Source organism: Daphnia pulex, chromosome 4 (genome assembly GCF_021134715.1).
Source record: "Daphnia pulex isolate KAP4 chromosome 4, ASM2113471v1".
In the NCBI taxonomy this organism is placed as follows: domain Eukaryota; kingdom Metazoa; phylum Arthropoda; class Branchiopoda; order Diplostraca; family Daphniidae; genus Daphnia; species Daphnia pulex.
In genome coordinates this window covers 469,978-488,068 of record NC_060020.1, presented here as the reverse complement: position 1 = coordinate 488,068, position 18,091 = coordinate 469,978, and the positions used below count along the sequence as shown (strand labels likewise).

The 18,091-nt window shown below is 40.8% G+C and overlaps 4 protein-coding genes across 8 annotated transcripts; 1 reads left to right on the top strand and 3 right to left on the bottom strand.

The window, feature by feature from the left end:
• Positions 1–313: 313 nt before the first annotated feature.
• LOC124192562 (eukaryotic translation initiation factor 4 gamma 1-like) lies at positions 314–11,514 on the bottom strand. 5 transcript variants are annotated; one of them, XM_046585922.1, is made up of 33 exons: positions 11,355–11,514; positions 10,935–11,183; positions 9,753–9,865; positions 9,566–9,686; positions 9,414–9,502; positions 9,224–9,346; positions 9,114–9,155; positions 8,844–8,921; positions 8,262–8,346; positions 8,135–8,185; positions 7,463–8,104; positions 6,140–6,408; positions 5,965–6,067; positions 5,778–5,903; positions 5,576–5,706; positions 5,404–5,475; positions 5,145–5,342; positions 4,942–5,079; positions 4,674–4,880; positions 4,525–4,604; positions 4,272–4,458; positions 3,887–4,205; positions 3,610–3,701; positions 3,187–3,541; positions 2,889–2,999; positions 2,725–2,819; positions 2,487–2,659; positions 2,226–2,427; positions 1,917–2,018; positions 1,670–1,846; positions 1,528–1,603; positions 1,315–1,461; positions 314–1,258 (listed from the first exon to the last, which is right to left on the bottom strand). In XM_046585922.1, the coding sequence occupies exons 2-33, from the start codon at positions 11,071–11,073 to the stop codon at positions 1,068–1,070; spliced, it is 5,034 nt and encodes a 1,677-aa protein (XP_046441878.1). In that variant the 5' UTR covers positions 11,074–11,183; positions 11,355–11,514; the 3' UTR covers positions 314–1,067. The 5 variants fall into 5 exon arrangements, with proteins under 5 accessions (XP_046441878.1, XP_046441877.1, XP_046441879.1 ...); XM_046585921.1 differs by having other exon boundaries at positions 7,463–8,185; XM_046585923.1 differs by lacking the exon at positions 9,114–9,155 and having other exon boundaries at positions 7,463–8,185.
• Positions 11,515–11,898: 384 nt separating this feature from the next.
• On the top strand, positions 11,899–13,609 carry LOC124192570 (glycosyltransferase 8 domain-containing protein 1-like). The gene is made up of 6 exons (XM_046585949.1): positions 11,899–12,089; positions 12,159–12,498; positions 12,565–12,728; positions 12,821–13,100; positions 13,167–13,279; positions 13,337–13,609. The coding sequence occupies exons 1-6, from the start codon at positions 12,065–12,067 to the stop codon at positions 13,531–13,533; spliced, it is 1,119 nt and encodes a 372-aa protein (XP_046441905.1). The 5' UTR covers positions 11,899–12,064; the 3' UTR covers positions 13,534–13,609.
• An 856-nt stretch (positions 13,610–14,465) lies between these two features.
• LOC124192578 (protein PXR1-like) lies at positions 14,466–16,413 on the bottom strand. Its single transcript, XM_046585960.1, has 4 exons — positions 16,232–16,413; positions 15,703–15,795; positions 15,496–15,640; positions 14,466–15,429 (listed from the first exon to the last, which is right to left on the bottom strand). The coding sequence occupies exons 1-4, from the start codon at positions 16,271–16,273 to the stop codon at positions 15,128–15,130; spliced, it is 582 nt and encodes a 193-aa protein (XP_046441916.1). The 5' UTR covers positions 16,274–16,413; the 3' UTR covers positions 14,466–15,127.
• Positions 16,414–16,643: 230 nt separating this feature from the next.
• LOC124192580 lies at positions 16,644–17,743 on the bottom strand. Its single transcript, XM_046585963.1, has 4 exons — positions 17,361–17,743; positions 17,215–17,270; positions 17,092–17,145; positions 16,644–17,017 (listed from the first exon to the last, which is right to left on the bottom strand). Exons 1-4 carry the CDS (start codon positions 17,436–17,438, stop codon positions 16,834–16,836), a joined length of 372 nt encoding a protein of 123 aa, XP_046441919.1. The 5' UTR covers positions 17,439–17,743; the 3' UTR covers positions 16,644–16,833.
• Positions 17,744–18,091: the final 348 nt, after the last annotated feature.

The following is an 18,091-nucleotide window of genomic DNA, read 5'->3' as shown; positions in this document are numbered from 1 at the left end:
TCAACTGTGGATTGCTGAATGGGAATATAAATTCTGGATTTTCGGCACCCACTTACCAGTTTTACCACAGACGTAAGCTTTTTCCATTTCCAAATAATCCTACCCTATCAACCTTTTCTAGAGGACGACGCTAAAATAATAAATCGGAATTTAAACAACATTTGAAATACAAATTAAGCATTCGTTTCAATTTCAAATGCTTTTCTTCTGTTATGACCTAATTCCTAACATTATAGAAGCCCTTTCTGTTTATATTCATGTAATGATAAATGTATTAGTAATATGGATGTAAACTGAGACATTAGTTTATCAATAACCTTCTACTGCAGTGTATGAATAAATCCCTTCAAAGTATCAGTCTTACAACAAATGTTACAAACGTTGCAAACAAAACCGCCACGTTCACAGAATGTGTAAACCGACTGTCTTTCACGTGGAAGGGAAGGAGGAGCGAGAGCAAGAATGAGTGGAACTCTACGTTCCAAAACAATTGCTTGCTCATTTCAATTAGCGAAAGCGCATCCATGAAATTATGGGTTGTTGTTTCTTATCCATCATATGTAAATCGATCATGCAATCAACATATCGCCCCCGGCCCAGCACAACATTTTTTTTCTTACACACATACAAGAAACAAAAAAAATTCAAACAGAAAAATGATTTTAAAAATTCTTCTCCTGTTTTTCATTTGCCAATGAAATGAAACGAAAAGAAAAAACAAACTAACAAATTATTCACACGATACCTTTCGCTTTTCTCTGACCGATTCTTTTATATCAACATTTGCCCTTCCTTGGATTAAAAATAATCCGCCCACACAATCAGTTGAAAGGGGTGTATGAAAATAAAGGGGCAAAATTCCAACTACATCATTAATAAATTTAGCCAGGTGTGCTCTTGGAGCACAATTATCGCTCAAAAATCAGCTCATTTTCATGTAATTAGGGAAGATTAGGGGCGATAAATCCCGCCAATCTTCTTCACTTACACGCATGCACACTCTGGCCTCACCCCTTCACTCACACGATACACTCACACAAATGCTCCTCAATATGCTTTTCATAAGGTCAGGCATCCGCCTCTTGATCGCTTTCAGGGTCAGCTTCCTTCAGCCACGTCAGAAAAGATGTGATCATCTTGAGTGCCACAGCTTTGCCTTCACGTTCCAAAGGATCGTCGGCAGACACCCACGACTCAAAGCCCTCTTCAGAAACGACGTTACTGTCATAGAGGGTCTCGAAGATGCCTTGAATTAAACCTACAAAATACAAAAGTTTAGAAAATCGAATCTTGCCACAATTTATAAGCACATACCTTTGGGGTGTTGTCGCTGGGTCACTAAAGTCTGAACTGCGTAAAGCAGTTGAAGCTCACGATCAGCAATGTTGTCAACGTACCGCCTCAACACCTCCGTCCGATTTTTCAAAACAGTGTTGTTCAGTTTACTGTCTGTACCACGTCCTAAATGTACAAACAATTTTGTCATTGAAAATTGTTATTCGACAATTAGTAAAAAAAATTCCTCACCTTCAATAGAACTCTCGGTTACTGCGGTGACCAAGGCACGAATGAAAGCGGGATTCACTTCACCAACATATTGTTTCTGCAATGGGGGAAACAAAACGGCAATGAAAATCAGAAAATAAAAAAGAAACTAGGGAACTCATACCTGAATCCAGCTACAGACGTCATCTGTAGTCAATTGGGTCGCGTCTCTCAAGTACTTCTCCAGGCTGTGCTGAAAATCGATGTTAACTTGACTGGCGGGGGTAGCACTGCTGCTGGACTTGCCAACACTGCCGCTACCCCTTGGTATAGAATCGACTTTGGAAAGGAATTCGAGTTCCTGAAACAATAAATGCAAGACATTTTTAATCGAATTCGAGGAAGGCTGTTAAACTACAATTCAAAATTACCTTATGTTGAGCGAGGAATGCATTCAGGTCAACACCAGATGGTAAAACACTGGTGAGTGGTGCATTCGACATGATAAATATTCTTTCAGCTCCAGCCACACCCTGAAAAGAAACGATGATAAAATTACTATCGATTTAATTCGATGCGCATTGTAAGCCAAAGTTTAATGTGAAATTAGGAAAAAACCTAGTTTCATTCAGATAGGCAAATTAATGTGGCACTCTTATCTGCCGCATTCAATGATTAAACAACATCAAGGGCGGAAACGAAGAGTGCAGCAAGGAAATTATGATCAACACTTAACATACCTGTGCTTTGACTAATTCCTTCAGAACTGCAGCTACAAAATTAGCAACCAAAGATGAATTCAGGGTCGATGACAACTGCGGAAGAAAGTTCAAATTTATCACGCCTTCTTCAAACAGAGGCTCAACCAGCTCTGCCACATATTCCCACAACTTGGGAATGTCCACAATGAAGTCTTCAGCCGATTGGAGGAGTTCAGTAAATCTGAATCAAAGAGAACATTTAAAACCACGTAAAAAAAGAAAATTTCAAGGCGAACTCACCCTTCCATAATGTCAGAGGAATTAAACAGTTTTCTTTTAACCATTTCTTTCAACAAAGTGCCTGTCGCTCTACGTTCTTTTTTATTATGTTCTAGTACGTGCAGCAAGCATTGATTGATAAATCTGGCTATGGTTGATGGATGCAGCCATTCCTTCATGTCAAGAACAGCATCCTAAAAAAGCAATTAACCCACATTTTTATACAACCTTCAAAAATCCCATTTATATTTATGTTTACCTCTATTTTTTCATTCGTGAAATATTCACCTAGAAGCGAATGAGACTTTCGCTCAATCTCGTCATCTGTCACGGTAGATTTACCTAAAAGTACATCTGGTCACCATAAAATAAATCAGTTAAGACGAAATATTCTTCGAGAATTGCTTTCTTTAATTCTAGTACCTTTGGATACTTCGCGTGATAACGCTGGTGGTTGAGCCGTTTCGCGAATGACGGGACGAGTAACGGAGTTTTCACGAGAAGACTGCTGACTACGAGAACGACCAGAGAAACCTATTTTTAAAAATCGAAGAAAAAAGGATATTGTTTAAATTGGCAAAAATTGAAACAATTGTCAATTGAAAATGGAAGAGCTTCAGGCCTGTTGAGCTTGATAAACCATCATGGTTCAATACGGTATCAAGTTTGTCATCATTTCCGCTACTGAAAATAAGGATGTGGAACTCAATGGGAAACGTACCGGAGTTCTGTGAGCGAAGAGGGTCAAGCCCACGATCACCGTCCTTAGGAGGGAAGAAAGCACTTTTTGTGGCTCCAGGCATTGTCCGGTAGTCTTGATTACCACCGCGACCACTTTGTGGCGGACCACCCAGACTAGAGCGTCCAGCGAATGGTGCTTTGCCGCTTTCGTGTTGAGTTCCAGAGTCGTCTTCCAAGATTTGGTAGCGATTGGATCGAGTATCTTGCGATGCACCACCACCGACACCGCCGATCATCGATTGAGACATGCCACCTGAGGCTCCTCGACCCCAAGAAGTCATGCCCTTACCTCCAGGGCCTAAACTAATAACAGCTTGATCAGCATCTCCAGACGCCTACAACAAAAGAACAATTAGATAAAAAGAAATCCGATGAGAAAGAAAACAGAATAAAGATGCAATACCTTGGGTATCCGAAGTTGCTTCATATCTAATTTGACATTGCCACCCCTATTACCACTATTCTGAACGGTGTTCCAGCCATCGTCACTGGGACCTGAGGATAAAATAAAAAATTTATTTAATTGAAATAGTAAGGGCAAACTAAATTTTTTGGGAAATTTATACGCGCATCAGCCCTGTTGAGCTTGTAATACCATCATCCATAAATACGGATACAAGATTGTCATCATTCACGCTTTAAACGATAGTGAAGCACTCGAATGAGGAAACTGAACTTACGTGATTGTTTCCGATTACGGTCATCACCACCGCGTCTGTCGCCCATTCTACCGTCACGAGAAAGACCACCCATGGAACCCATAGGTCCCTGGAATTGTGGGTTGTTCAACTCCCTCTCCTGCTCTTCACGCTCTTTGTGAACTTCCCTGTGGATCTGGTCGATCGTCTTGGGATTATTGTCCTCACGACGAGGCTTCCACCCGGTTTTCCGCAAATCAACGACGTCTTGAATCATGAAACGGATACGGTTCGATATTTTGCGCTTATTAACGATACCGTCCAGAGTGCTGAAGTATGAATTCATGGTCTCGCGATTCGTCTGGTAAAAACAAATTAAATATTTTATGAATGAGTTATGGAAATTTAAGCTTAAGCGATGACATACCGAAATTGATGTTGATCTTCCGGCGGGAACTTGCATTGGAGTTTCCAATTCCTTGCCGATTGTCGACAACAATCTACAGAGGCACTCGAGCGACTCTTCATCTTCAGGTTGACTCAACAACCGAAGAATACATTGATGCATAATTTTCACGGACAGAATTCGCAATTTAAATAATTCTCCAATAAACCTAATAAGAAATGTTTTCATTAAATCACATGATCGACTGTTCAATAAAGCTAGCTTGCACAATTACCTAATGTTCCCTAATGATTTTCTTCGATTTGAATTGACCAGATCTTCTAGTTCAAGTTCGAGTTCCTTTTTCTTGGCCTCCTATTGAATATAAAAATAAAACATGTACGCGAACTGCAATTTCAATAGGTACAATTTAGTTCTTCATACCGTTTCGGCGGTTTCAATTTCCTTCTTTTTGTTTTCCACGTCAACTAGACCGGCACTATCCTTCTCAAATTCTTTCTGGCAACGAGTCAGCAGTAGCTTACGAAAGTTCGTCGTTTCAGCTGGATTAGCTGCAGAAGCTACTTCTTTTGTTGACAAAGCTTGACACATTTTTGCATACATAGACGAGAAAATGGGTTCATCAACAGCCTAGAGGAAGATTTCTCATGAAAACTAAATACAACAATTTAAAACGTATAACAATAAATACCTTCTCGAAAAACAGCTTGATTACTCCCGCTAACCGATCTTCGCTATCAATATCTAAGGCTTGAATCCTCGCTAATAACGCTTCAAATTTAGAAGGAGTCAACTTGTTCAGGATTCCTCGGACGGTCTTTAGCATTCCCTATTCATAAACAGTAGGTTACAAAAGCTTCTTCGCACTTAAGTAAACCCGGTTGATATGATTACCTCAGTGCTGGCTTTATCGGGGTTTTCTTTCTCTTCCTTTGTTTTTGAAGCATGCTTGGGTTTCCAAACGTTAGGATCTTCGGGACGTTCTTGTCTTACTAAAGAATTCATCAGCTTGATTTCTCTCCTTTGGGGTGGTTGTTGCTGACCCATTCCCTGATCTCGACTTCCTTGTTGACTATTCCTTTTAGGAAGCCCCTATTATGAGAAAAATAATCATTAAGACTTACAAGTAATTAAATATTGTTAAGCAAGGTACCTTTGCCGGCATCATTTTAACAAAGGGTGGAGTGAAGTCACCAACGGAAACACCACGCTTCATGGTAGAAGCCTATCACAAAGGATCGTGAATAGGTTAAGTTACATTCCGACATTTAATTTTAAAATTTAATTTTAGACATATCTGATAAAACCATTGGTTCATTCATTACCTTATCGCGAACTACTTCTAAACTGGGCAGACCATCCGGTTTCTTTTGGGAAGCGGGATTGTTCTGTAATTCCAAAAGGAAGTTACGGTCGTATGTCTTTTTTCCTTCTGGATTGACCGGACTCCATTGATCTGTGATACATAAAATCGATCCAATTAATTACTTATTTGAATCACAGTCAGTGTTTCTTATATTAACTTACCATCCTTGTAGGTGTATTTCAGGGACGACGATTTACCAGGTGCCCGATTTTCTCCATCATCACTTGCGGTAATCGGTGGTGGTGTCATCACTATCACACTAGGCGAAGGGCTCGATCCTTGCTTATCTGTAAGGAATAACAGTTAAAAGTTACTGTATTAAGATACTTTGACGACAGCGTGCATTACCCCCATTGGTGATCACAGGCTCTGTTTCGACTGCAATAACGGGCTTCTCTGAAGGCTTTTCGACATCCGATTCCGGAACGACCGGCAATGGTTTTGGCGTATCCTTTTAAAATTTAAACAAAATTTAAAGTTATTCATGGATATGAAACCAATTGATCAAGAATAGAAAACATACTTTGATTTCAATTTCCACCTTGGGTGATGAATCAATCACTGGTGCTTGAGTTGTCGGAACAACGGCAGAAGCAATTGGAGCAGCAACCGGCTCAACATCTTTCACCGGAATTGGAGCAGGAATTTCGGCAACAGTAGCCACAGGTTGGGCCACGATTTTAACTTCCTCGATGCTCTGTGGGGGAGGGGGAGTGGGAGTAGGAGGTGTGGGGGTCGAACCCGTCCTTGAGCTCTTACGTCCCTTCTTTCCACCCTTGGGGTTGCCTCGTCCTAAAAAGAAGAAACGTTAAAACATAAATTATAAACTCAATTTAGCATTATTTTACAAGGGATGCCATTAAAAAAATTATAAAAAATATAAGGATTGTTTTCATGGAAGGCAAAGATCCCCGTTCTGGAATGTTCACGAAAACCATATACGCTCGCCTTTTCAAAGCGCTGGACTACTATTTATAGATGACACACGCTCTATTACCTCCCACGTAAAACAAGAAAAACATGGCGAATCAGAAAAGCAACATAGTAATAGCTGTGGATATTAACTTTTGGCGAGATTGTCAAGCTTCAATTCCAGATTAGGTAATGTCGAAGGTCAACATAACTAACTGTGAAACTTGAGTCCTGAAACGGAAATTTGGCTGCGTTGGCAAGTCTGCAGTTAAAAGGGGAGGTGGGGGTGGGAAGGATGAGTGAGAGCACAAGGTTGATGACCCGTCTCTGAGACACAGCATCTTTCGCTATCGCGATTGAAAAAGAACTGTTTAACACGGCCGCAATACTTGTTCAATAGAATTCTTGAACTAACCTTGAAGAAGGAGCATCGCCATTGTGTGCGACAGCGCCCGGTTTTCACTTCTGTGTTTTTCCCAATGAAATCACTGGAGCTGGACGTCCTTTAAGGACATAATAAGAGATGGGCTACTTTCGGAAGAAACTAAATCCCATTCAAAACTAAAGACTTTTTCAAAGGTGGCTAAGAAACAAGAGACCACCAGACCTGCGAAAGTCGTACAGTCGAATGAACTGAGAGATGCGTAACATTACACAAATAGAACGCCTATAGAGGGCACAAGTATCGCTGTCTGCAAAGTCTCGACGTGACGCTCGCTCTCGTCTGCTATTTTCTCGTTTCCCCAATTACTTTTCATCAACCCTTTTCATTCTTGCCCTGTTCTACTTTCAACATAATCGCATTCTACCCACGCAAACCATTAAAGGTTCAGCCGGATTTCTGACTTTAGTTATTTGACTTATCTTTTTATGCGATTTAATAGAAGCGGAAAAAAGATTTAACTTAATACAATATTAACAATTGGTTTTGTACCTTCGCCTTGTTCGGGACTAACAGAAGTCGAAGCGGGAGTGGGCGATGCCGAACTGGAAGGTGGCTCACTGGGAGAGGGTACTTCACCGTTCTCCTGGGTAACGGGAACAGTGATGACCTCCTTTTCGATGACCGGTGCCGGCGGTGTCGCTACTACCGGAGCAGCGACTGTGGCTGGCACAGGCGGCGTTGGTGCTGGCGGTGCAGCGACAACTACGGGAACAGCAGCTACTGTTGGTACCGTCTTTTCCTCGGCCTTAACTTCTTCGATTACTTCAACGTTTGTATTGTCTGGTGGAGTAACAACAACAGCTTCCTCCTTCGGGGTCGGGGCCATTTCTTCCGTCTCCGACGTGACTGGTGCCGTCACTGTTAATGGTGCCTCAACTTCGTCCACGGCCGCTACAGGCGCCGCCGCAACACCGGGTGCCACGATTTCGGGAGGCGTAGCAGTGGTTGGAGTAACCACGACTGACGTACTGACCAACACTTCCTCACCGGTTAAGACGTCCCTATTAGTATTGGGGTCAACAATACGCAAGGCACTTGACCTTGCCCTCCGTGATGATCCAGAACTTTCACGCGGTTGGGCAGTCGGTGGTGGAGCGACAGGGACTTGCTGTGGCTGTTGGGGCTGCTGGGTTTGTTGGGGCTGCTGCTGTTGGGGTTGTTGTTGTTGTTGAGGTTGCTGGGGTTGAGGCTGCTGTTGCTGGTAAAATACAGCTAGATAAAATAACACAAATCAATAATTATAGCTTTGGTGAACCAGAACCAATCATGTCAAAACTCTTAACATTACCTGGAGTACTCTGCATAGGAAAAGTCGGGTATGGGGGCGTCTGTCTGTAACCATACGTTTGCTGAGCTGCTCGCGGTTGCTGGAACTGGTCGAAAAAAAGAAAGAAGGAAAAGAATGGTTACAACAGATGTTTGAAGGGTAAATGTGTGCCGACACCAGACTTACTGCCTGCCATACCAAACTTGGCACACGCACTGGTTGCTGAGCAGAATGATACATTATTGAACTGTAAATCCCCGTGCAACACGACCAATAAAGGTCCTAAGACTTGAAAACTTTTGACTGCATGAACCAAACGATTAAATTTTAGGAACTTGCAACATCAACCACAGTTCTTTCTCGACTGTCGGAACAGAACCGGACCCAGGGAGCAATGGAGAGAAAAGAGAATGGCATTACACCAAGACTCGTTCGGCAACTTTTACTTCCCCGACTATCACTTTTAGGTCTTCGAGGTCGATCCCCCAAAGCGCACAGCACAGACTTTCTAGAAACGGCATCTAGTGACCCGATGACGAACAAGCGACGAAAAAATATTACATTCCACCAGCCAAAAGAGAGAAAAAAGGTTAAGAAACTCACCGACACATTTCCGGGAGGCAGGTTCCCTGATTGTGGATAATACGCTGGAGGATTCGCCGGGTACGATAAATAGGGCGACTGCAAAAGAAGGAAACAGTTGGCTCAATATAAGTATCAAGATACCACATCATACCCGAAGGTATTATAATAAAAAATTGATCAGTATGTGAGATAAGTTTTGTCTTCAAGTATATTAGTCAGAAGACCGTCGTGTTTTTTCATCATTTCAAATCAAATAAAAAGCCAATTTTAGTGAAATTAGAAACTCACTTGCTGGCTGAATTGATCTCCAATGACGAAAAGTAAGGGTTGCTGTTATATGAAAAGCAATGCATTAACCAACCACCCATTACTATAAAAGCTAAGAATAAAATACTTACATTCATCCCAGGGTAAGGTAAGGCCTGAGGAGCATTGGGTGGGTGATTGGGATTTATGGTACCTCCTGCCATAGGGGGTCTAGGCATGTGCTGATTTCCCGGGCGTATCTGACGACCGAAAAACTGAAATAATAACGTCATTATCTATTTGTAAAAATTTTCATTATTTGACAGTGAGTGATAAACATACCTGGTTATTTCCCTGAGTTGGTCTACCCTGCATTGGGCCAGAATGTCCAGGATTTGCCATGGCTAATTGTTGATTCACTCCCAACGAAGCTGCAAATATAGAAAATTGTACCTATTAACTAGCACTTCTATGAGTATAATACAAATATATACCTGGAGGAAGAGAGTGATGAGCAGACTGATGGTGTGGTGGTGTCTGCTTTGACAGGTCAAGTGGACTGTGGCCTACAAAATTGCCTGGTGGTGGTCCTTGGGGCATTCCTCCAACAGACGACTTTAACGATAAACAGACGATTTTAATAGAAAGAATAAACTCGTCAATATTTCTGTGAATACTCACATTAGGAGCAGCAATAGGTTGAGTGGGACCCTGAAGCCCAGAAACCAGAGGCAGGCGAGGTGGGACTTGTCCAGCACCGGTGCCACCTACATACGGTCCCCCGTAACCGAACTCTGTTTAAAAGAACGCATTGTGAATTATCAGCCATACATTATATGAACAAAACATAGGAAAACTTAAACCAATAGATACCCAATTTGTTACTCGTGGAAGTAATAAAGGAAGTTGTCAATCTTATCCAGCGATCAGATCAAGCTACAGTATCCCATTAATATAACTGAGCTTTAAAGTAACACAAATTTTCTCTAGAACTGGCTAGTACGACAAGAGTAAAACTATTCCAAATATAGTAACTCAAATTCCTGGGAATCAAGAAAATTATCCACTGTAATTACGAATACGTTTTTTATGATTAATCTACAATGGAATGAAACCCTATTAATGAAATTATCGACCCAAATTTTGTTGGCAACCTCACATCAGTAATGTCACAATTGTTATGACGTTATTTCTTGAAATTTCAACGTAATCCTTACAACTGTATCCATATTCCGGAGAATGGACAAAACTGAATAAAAACTTGTGGCAATAGAAAGGCTACTCTGGTCAACGTTTCAACAAGACCATGACAAGACGTGGACATGAAGAAATCTGTCGAGCTCGGAAGACGCCATCTGACGAGGGGCGACTTCATGTAACACATACATCTACTGGAATAAATACCATTGCTTCCAATTCTAAAATGTACGACTTAGTTTTTTAATCCCTACTTGCATGAACAAAGTTAGGAACTCATCAAGCAAATATAATATCAATAAAAGATCACATTCACGTAACACTGTAACGAGCCGATACCGGAAAGAGTTGTTCGGCCATCTTGACACGTGGGGACGTGTCCAAAATGATCCAAATCTCTTGCAGGCCGGTCACGTGCACACTCACCAACTATTAGCTTAGACTTCAATTTTCCATATCTAATTAACTATATACTAGTTCACTAGAATAGAATTTCACGCAGGAACACAACCGAGTTCTATATCAGCACTATCCTCAATAGCCTTGGATATAGTACAAGGTTGCAGCTGCTACTGCTAGTCGCCATTGCTACTCGTCGTGTAACACTTAAATTGCACTAGTCAATAACAATAGATAATGAATGAATGAACGTACGAATATACATACTCTGTGAAGCATCATCAAAGTGATAGGTGTTTGGTCTGGATTGTTGGTTGGGATAACTAGGTGGTCCGGACTGTGGCTGAGGTTGCTGCTGCTGCTGCTGCTGGCTGTGGATGTTTTTGGCCTTCTGGTGATTGTGCATTGCCTCTGCCAATCGATGGTGGAGGACAATTTTCAGCAGCGGCAATTCGTCGGAGGCGTCGTCGACGAGCAAATGGACAGACTGCCCGACATTTAAACTTTAAAGTCAACCTGTATTACAAATGAGGAAAATGTAGGAGATGGAGGAGGGGAGTTTTCTCGTCAACACACTGAACTCTTGCTCGAGAGTTTGCACGGCAACATGGACTCGAAACTCATAAATTACGACACGATTCGATGTTTTTGTAATGACGTTAACTAAAACGTAACGAATATACGTACAATCAACTGTGAATTTGAAGAGAAAAAAGGCCTCGATGCCTCAGATGTCACGCGATATAAAACGGCAAAGAGAAAAGGTTTTTAGGGACTTCACCGCTTTCTGAGTCAGAAAAAACACTTTTTTAGTGCTAGCAGTTCCAGCTCAAGAGAGCCATCTGTTGTTCAAACACTATACATTTGATCTAGACTTTCATAGATGGCGTTTAACCTCACCCTTACTTTTTTTAAAATTTTCCATCTATTTATATGATCTATCGTTTTGATTTTTCATTAATCCACACGGATTCATTTCCGGATTCATTGAATTTTTATCAAAGTATTATCAAATTTATTGGAACAACCATGAAGAAACGGGAAGTAGCGGCATCTAACGATACTTTGTTGCTAACTCTTTTAAGCTATCTGTGCTCAGTTTGATTTTGTGGTTTTGTTTGTTTTTTTATCATATTTGATCTGAAATTTAGATTGATTTTATAAGAAAATCTAGTTTTAACTGGTATTTTTGAAGGAATGAAATATTAATCAGTGTTTTGCTCGCCACCTGGCGATTGATGTTGGAAGCCTACTTCCGCGCTAGCAAACTACAAAAACAAACTTGATCTTGATTGTTAATGAGTTGGAAGTTGGTGGCAACAACTTCCTCAGACAGAAAATTTACTTCCTTTCTAATATATTCATGATATTGAAAATTTCTTGTATGTTCCGGTGTCATGTTCCATAGGTGTCCCAAAAAAGGTATGGTCTTTTGTAGAAATGAAATCATATGAAATTTGCATAACATTTCCTGAAAATATTGATTATTAGTGGTGACTGGAGCTTCTCTAATATGGGCTGGCTTCATGATCTATCTTCTGGCTCATGTTCAGAATTTTGCTGACTATGGAGGAAGGTTCAAGACAGGAGCAAAGTATGCCCAAGAGCTTGTGTCAAACATCAGTCATTCAACTTTTAACAAAGCAGAAATAGCATTAACTGAACCAACTGCTAGTCATCACACCAAAAGCAATGTAATCAATGTAATCATACAAGCCAGAGAAGACAATTTGGGTGGACTCATTAGTGCTCTTAATAGTGTCGTTGTCAACACGAAAAACCCAGTCAGTTTCTATTTGATTGTGCCTGATGAAACCACATCCCACTTGCAGTAAGTGATATACATTTTTTAGAGAGTTCATCATCAATTCATCGTCCTTTTATCATTTACAAATAGGGAATGGATGAAAGTCCCTGAACTCTCAAATGTTCAATACTCACTTGCCAAGCTACCTACAGACTTGGAAACATATTCTAATGCTGGCAAATTTGCTTTTATTGATCTCTTCCCATCACTACATGGCCCTGCAATTTATCTTGATCCAGATGTTATTGTTCAGGGTATTTATCATACTTTTGTTTTAAATCTATTAATGTTTTATAAATGATAAAATGTCTTTAAAAACAAACAAACTTTGCGTTGGTCTTGATAGGTGATGTGACCGACCTACTCGATACACCGTTCCTATTTAAAGATCTAGGAGCTTTCTCAGACGATTGCCACACAGGATCTGTTTCCAAAATGGTGGCCTCCCGCGGCGAAACCCGATACGCTTCTCGTTTGAATCTCAAGCAACCTACTATCGCTAAACTCAATCTCAACCCACTAACTTGTACGTTTAATACCGGGGTCTTTGTTATTTCTGACGTCGATTCTTGGAGGAAAGAAAAAATATCAGATACAGTCCTAGATTTAATTCATTCGCATGAAAGGTAACAAGTTTATTCAAATGTCATCCCATCTCCTATCCGACAGTTTGTTCTCGTTTACACATTTAGGTCTTCTATTATGGGACCTCAAGGAGGATCGGATGTAGTTGAAGCCGCTATATTGGCCGCTTTCTACCGACGAACATCGCCGCTCGATCCACTGTGGCACGTCAGAAATTTAGGTATAATATGCAAGTTTAGTCTTTAATTCATTTCAAATCACATTTTGTTTACGTCAGGTGTAACGAGAGGTTCGAGATATTCGCCTTTTTTCCTGAGCAACGCCAAACTCTTACATTGGAACGGCCATTTCAAACCGTGGAAATCGAGTCGCAGCTACGGAAGCACTTTTGAACAAAAACTATGGGACAATTACTTTATCCACGATCCACTAGGCCGCTTTGTGCCAATTCGCAAGAAGAAATCTGAGATTTAAATCTACCTCTTTTTTTTTATTATATAGAAATGTGTGCGTGTTATCAACTGAATTGTAATAGAGTCATTTAGAGAGAGCAGCTTACATGTCCTATCTTCTTGTGAAAGAATCAAATATCATCGATGTCAATTACGACCTCTGGAAATTGAATCTGAAAGAGTATTTGAGACGACGTGGGAGGGTTCCTCCATCCTTTCTTACAACGCTACCGGTTCCATTTCCGTTTGTAACGTCATCACGCCATGCTGCACAACGCCACAGATCGTCAACTAGCCAATCGACGCCATTGTGAACTAAAATATACAGCACCCAGATTTCTCCGGACCCTATTCATGAGCTCCAGGCTATTCTTGTATTCACGAATGATTTTATCATCAGGAGAAAATACAAGAGGAAAAGCGAATGTATTAACTTTTCTCAAAAAACAATATGTAACGTGTATTGTATTGCACCACTCAGTTGGAATAGATGATTTCAGTCCCGGAAGGTTCCCATCACATGAGCCTGAACAAATATGTAAGAAAAGAAATAAGTTATTAGATATTCGGTAGCCAGCATCGAAGATATTATATGAACGTCCTTCTCGGAACCCGTGACTCAGACTGTTAAGCTTGACATTTTTATAATAAAAAGCATCAGAGAGCGAACTCGATCTACTCTCAAACTTTGATAGTTTCGCATCATTTCCAGGGAAACGCGAGGCGGAATGGTGTAATAACCTATGAATGAGTTGAGCAAACTGATCAATAAAACTTACCAGACTCGGGTCGAAAAGTACCGATGGAAGACACAACTTGTTCAACCAGACTGCGGGAATGAATAAAGACTGCCTAACTTTCGTGCAGCCAAGGCAAACTTATATAAGTTGCTCCCCTCTTTGTGATATATTTAGACTGGAGAGTTGTACAAAATTTGGCGCCCACACACGAAGATCGCCATGAAAAACTTGTTGTATTTCATATTTATCTTTCTGAAAATTTCCGCCAGATAAGTGAAAAAGACACACACATATTTGAAATCAAATGCGATTGATTCGAATGAATTTGTGGGTGATGAGAAAAAAAATACTAAGACAAATAGTATTTCGCATTCAGGGGCTGGGGTACCACACGCAGTGCAGGATGAATGGGAGGGAAATACAAATCAGTTGGTCCAGGGGGGGAAAGATGATGACGATAACAAACAAACTGGCGTTAGGTGAAAAAAATGTGTTTGGGGTTTTCTGGGTAAAAACAACTGATGCATCGTGATGGGCAACTTTTGCACTTTCATTCATCCCAATACTCTCCAGAAAACCAAAAGACGCCCATGAACTTATTACCCCAAAATCCGGAAAAATATAACTGTGGCACAGTTGGGAAAATTAAAAAAAAGAGACCAAATAAGAAACACGACCCCAAAAATAAAACACAAATTGCTATTCCAAAATCTGTTTTGTGTCTGTGTTAAAACATTTAAACGAATACCGTACTTATTATTTTTTTTTTGTTTCGTGAAAAAAAAAAACAATTTTTTCGTTCTTGTTATAAAAAGGGGTGATACGGGGTTATAGGAGGTTTTGGCAGTTACATTTATATTTTGTGTTTCTTATTTTCTAATCTGAGGCTTTACTTTCTTCTTTGTCTAAAAGGTTCTCTTTCTCCTTGACAGGCTCGATGACAGCAGCAGCATCGTTGTTTTCTTTCTTGGTTTCCTTCTCTGCTTCTTTTTCCTCCTTCTTCTCCTCCTTGGCTGCCTCTTCGGTTGGTTTTGTGTCACTTTTGGCTTCCTCTGTGCTGCTGACCTCTTCCTTCTCATCTTCCTTCTCCTCTGCCTTCTCGTCTTCCTTCACCTCAGAATCTTCATTTTCTGTTGAGCTGTCGTTGACTGTCTTCTTTGGGGGTCTGCCTCTGCGACCTAAAAGAGGAAAATGAAAAGGATCAGTACTTTTGTACAACTCGGCAAATCAATTCTGCCACTCACCGGTACCGGGTGTAGCTTTAGGAGTCTTCTTGGGAGTCTTTTTCTCCTTTTTGGCTGGGGGTGGGGACGCAACAGCAGCTGGCCTCGCACCAGATCTCGTTCTCCTCCTGCCTTGGTCTTCACCATCTTCTTTGTATCCCATCTCCTACACATAACATTTCATCAAAAATTAGAAACGGACAACAATCAACATGTGCAAGTGGGTACCTTGAGCAGAGCTTCTCCTTCTTGAGTTGTTCGTTCCAGGGCAGTTAATTTCTTCCCCAAACCTTTTTTTCCTTTGGCTTCAGCAGCATCATGCTTAAGAAAAGATCAAATAACACAAGAATAAATTCCCATGTTCAACTACGCGTGGCGTCGCAACTGGTCGCAAAAATAATTTCCCGCCAAAAGTCTGTTCGAACGTCAATGGATGCTGGCAACCGACGCCACACATATCTAATAAACAAACTCCCCACTTTGAAAAGAAAACAAAGCGTGCACTTGGAATTTCTTTGAAAACATTTGAAAATCCAAACAAGAAAAGCATTTTTCAACCGAAACTCGAAGTAAACGTTGATAATCGGATTACAGATGTCATAAACGATAGAGAAACAAAATCCCCCAAAAGGCCCAAGGCATAATGTATGGTCGTCAACGGCTTTCTCCACCCCAGAGACCCAGGGCAGCATCTCAATCTTAGGCCTATTTCCGATTCATTTGCCACACGAAATTTCAATTCCCTCATTTTTCATACCTGGTTGTTTTCACTCACGACTTCGGCCACTTCACTCGACATGTTGATTATTAATCCAACCGATTTCAGACGAATATTTCAAAGTGAGAAAGTGAGAAATCCAAGCCAATACCGGCGAACACGGGGTAGTAAACAAGACACACCAGAGAGGACGCTTTTGATGCTAAGCTTGCATGGTCACGTGATTAACGCCATCTTTGACAACAATGCCAGATCGCTATAATTGGTTTTGTTTTTGGAAGAAATTCACGAAATTTCAAATAATCAACAGCTATTTTTTTGCCACGAATGATCGAGTATATTTTCAGTCATTCTACGTTTGTTTGGTCAAAGTAATATCCAGAAAACGAAATTTTCTGTCAATATATAGGGAAATTTTAATAATGGCATAACAAAACAAATAAATAGAAGGTTTGTCAGGATCAGAATAAGATATAATAAACACTGACGCGCAGAGGAACAAAATCAAAGTGAGTATGAAGGTTTTTAAAAAAAGCCATTTGTTCGCTTTTTAAGTAGGTGGGTTTTTTTTGCGCATACATTTTTTCGTTTCTTTTTTAATACTCTTTTCACTTTTTTTTTTTTTTGTATTTGTTGAATGTTCACAATTTCATGTCGATCAAATTGGCCGCCGTATCAATTGAGCTTCTTCCGGCACCGACGGCAGAAGCGCTGCCTCCGGCCAGTGGAGAAGTTCGACTCCGGACGCAACGGTAGACGTAAGCTGAGATGGATACATCGTCGCCCGCACGCAAGCAACGCTCTTGCGGTCGGTTGCACGTGCAGCTATTTAATTTTAAAAAATGTTTCCACATGAAAAATTGGCCAATCAAAGTTAACAAATAAAAATAGAACCTTACATGTTTCGGACGAAATAGTCCATCTGGCGTGTATTTGAATTGTATACTCCCCAACTGAAGGCCAACCAATTCGAAATTAAATCACGAATTTCTCAATAGGGAATATTAAATGTTCTGACTTACCCGCAGGGAGTGTGGAGTCCGCATAGCGTTGCTTGGCCGTTGTTGCCACTCTGCCTCTATTTAGAGAGTAAGAAAAACAATTATTTCCCAATTTATGGCTAATATAGTCTACGATTGATTGTAATATAGAAACCGTTAGTTACAACCTTGGCGACACTCATGGGTCGAGCAGAGTGGATGATAAGCAGCAAACTAAAGAGAGCCAATCGAAATGCAGCACTCATGTTGTTTGATTTTTGATCCGTTCGTCCAAAGTTCTTGTTCAAACGAAATACAAAGGGAGCTATCGTGTAGCCTCTAATATATCTTGCTCAATTGCTGCTGGGTAGATTCTGAATAGACGAAGACGATGCGTGCTGGTACTCGACTGAACCAAAGAGTTCGACTGAATGGAATCGCTACGACTGGAAACGTTCCCTTTTATATGCTCGTGGCCGGTGGCACCACCACTCTCGTCTGGCCATGCTATACGTTATTTCCCAATTCCCAGGCACCCACGCACCCAGATAAATACTACAGGTATCAAAATGCTATACCAAAGCCTCTCTCTTTTCACATTATATACCTTTTTTCCTTCACGGTCAAAGAGTACGTAAATAAGCGCTACTCGGCGGTATTTGGAAAGTCGAAAAGTATAGAATATGATGACATACTGGACAACACTTGCTGGATAGCCTAAATTTTGAGATATATTCCTTAACTTATAAGTCTAAACACATTCTCTATTGTGATTGCTTGATCTTCTTATCCCGAAGAAGATTTTTTGGAAATACTTCGTCTCATTTGACCTCAGCACACCGACAGCCTTACAAAAAAAAACCTTTGGCTGCCGCTTCCGGTGGTCATTAGCTGGAAAAGTTCTTTTTCCCCCCTACTA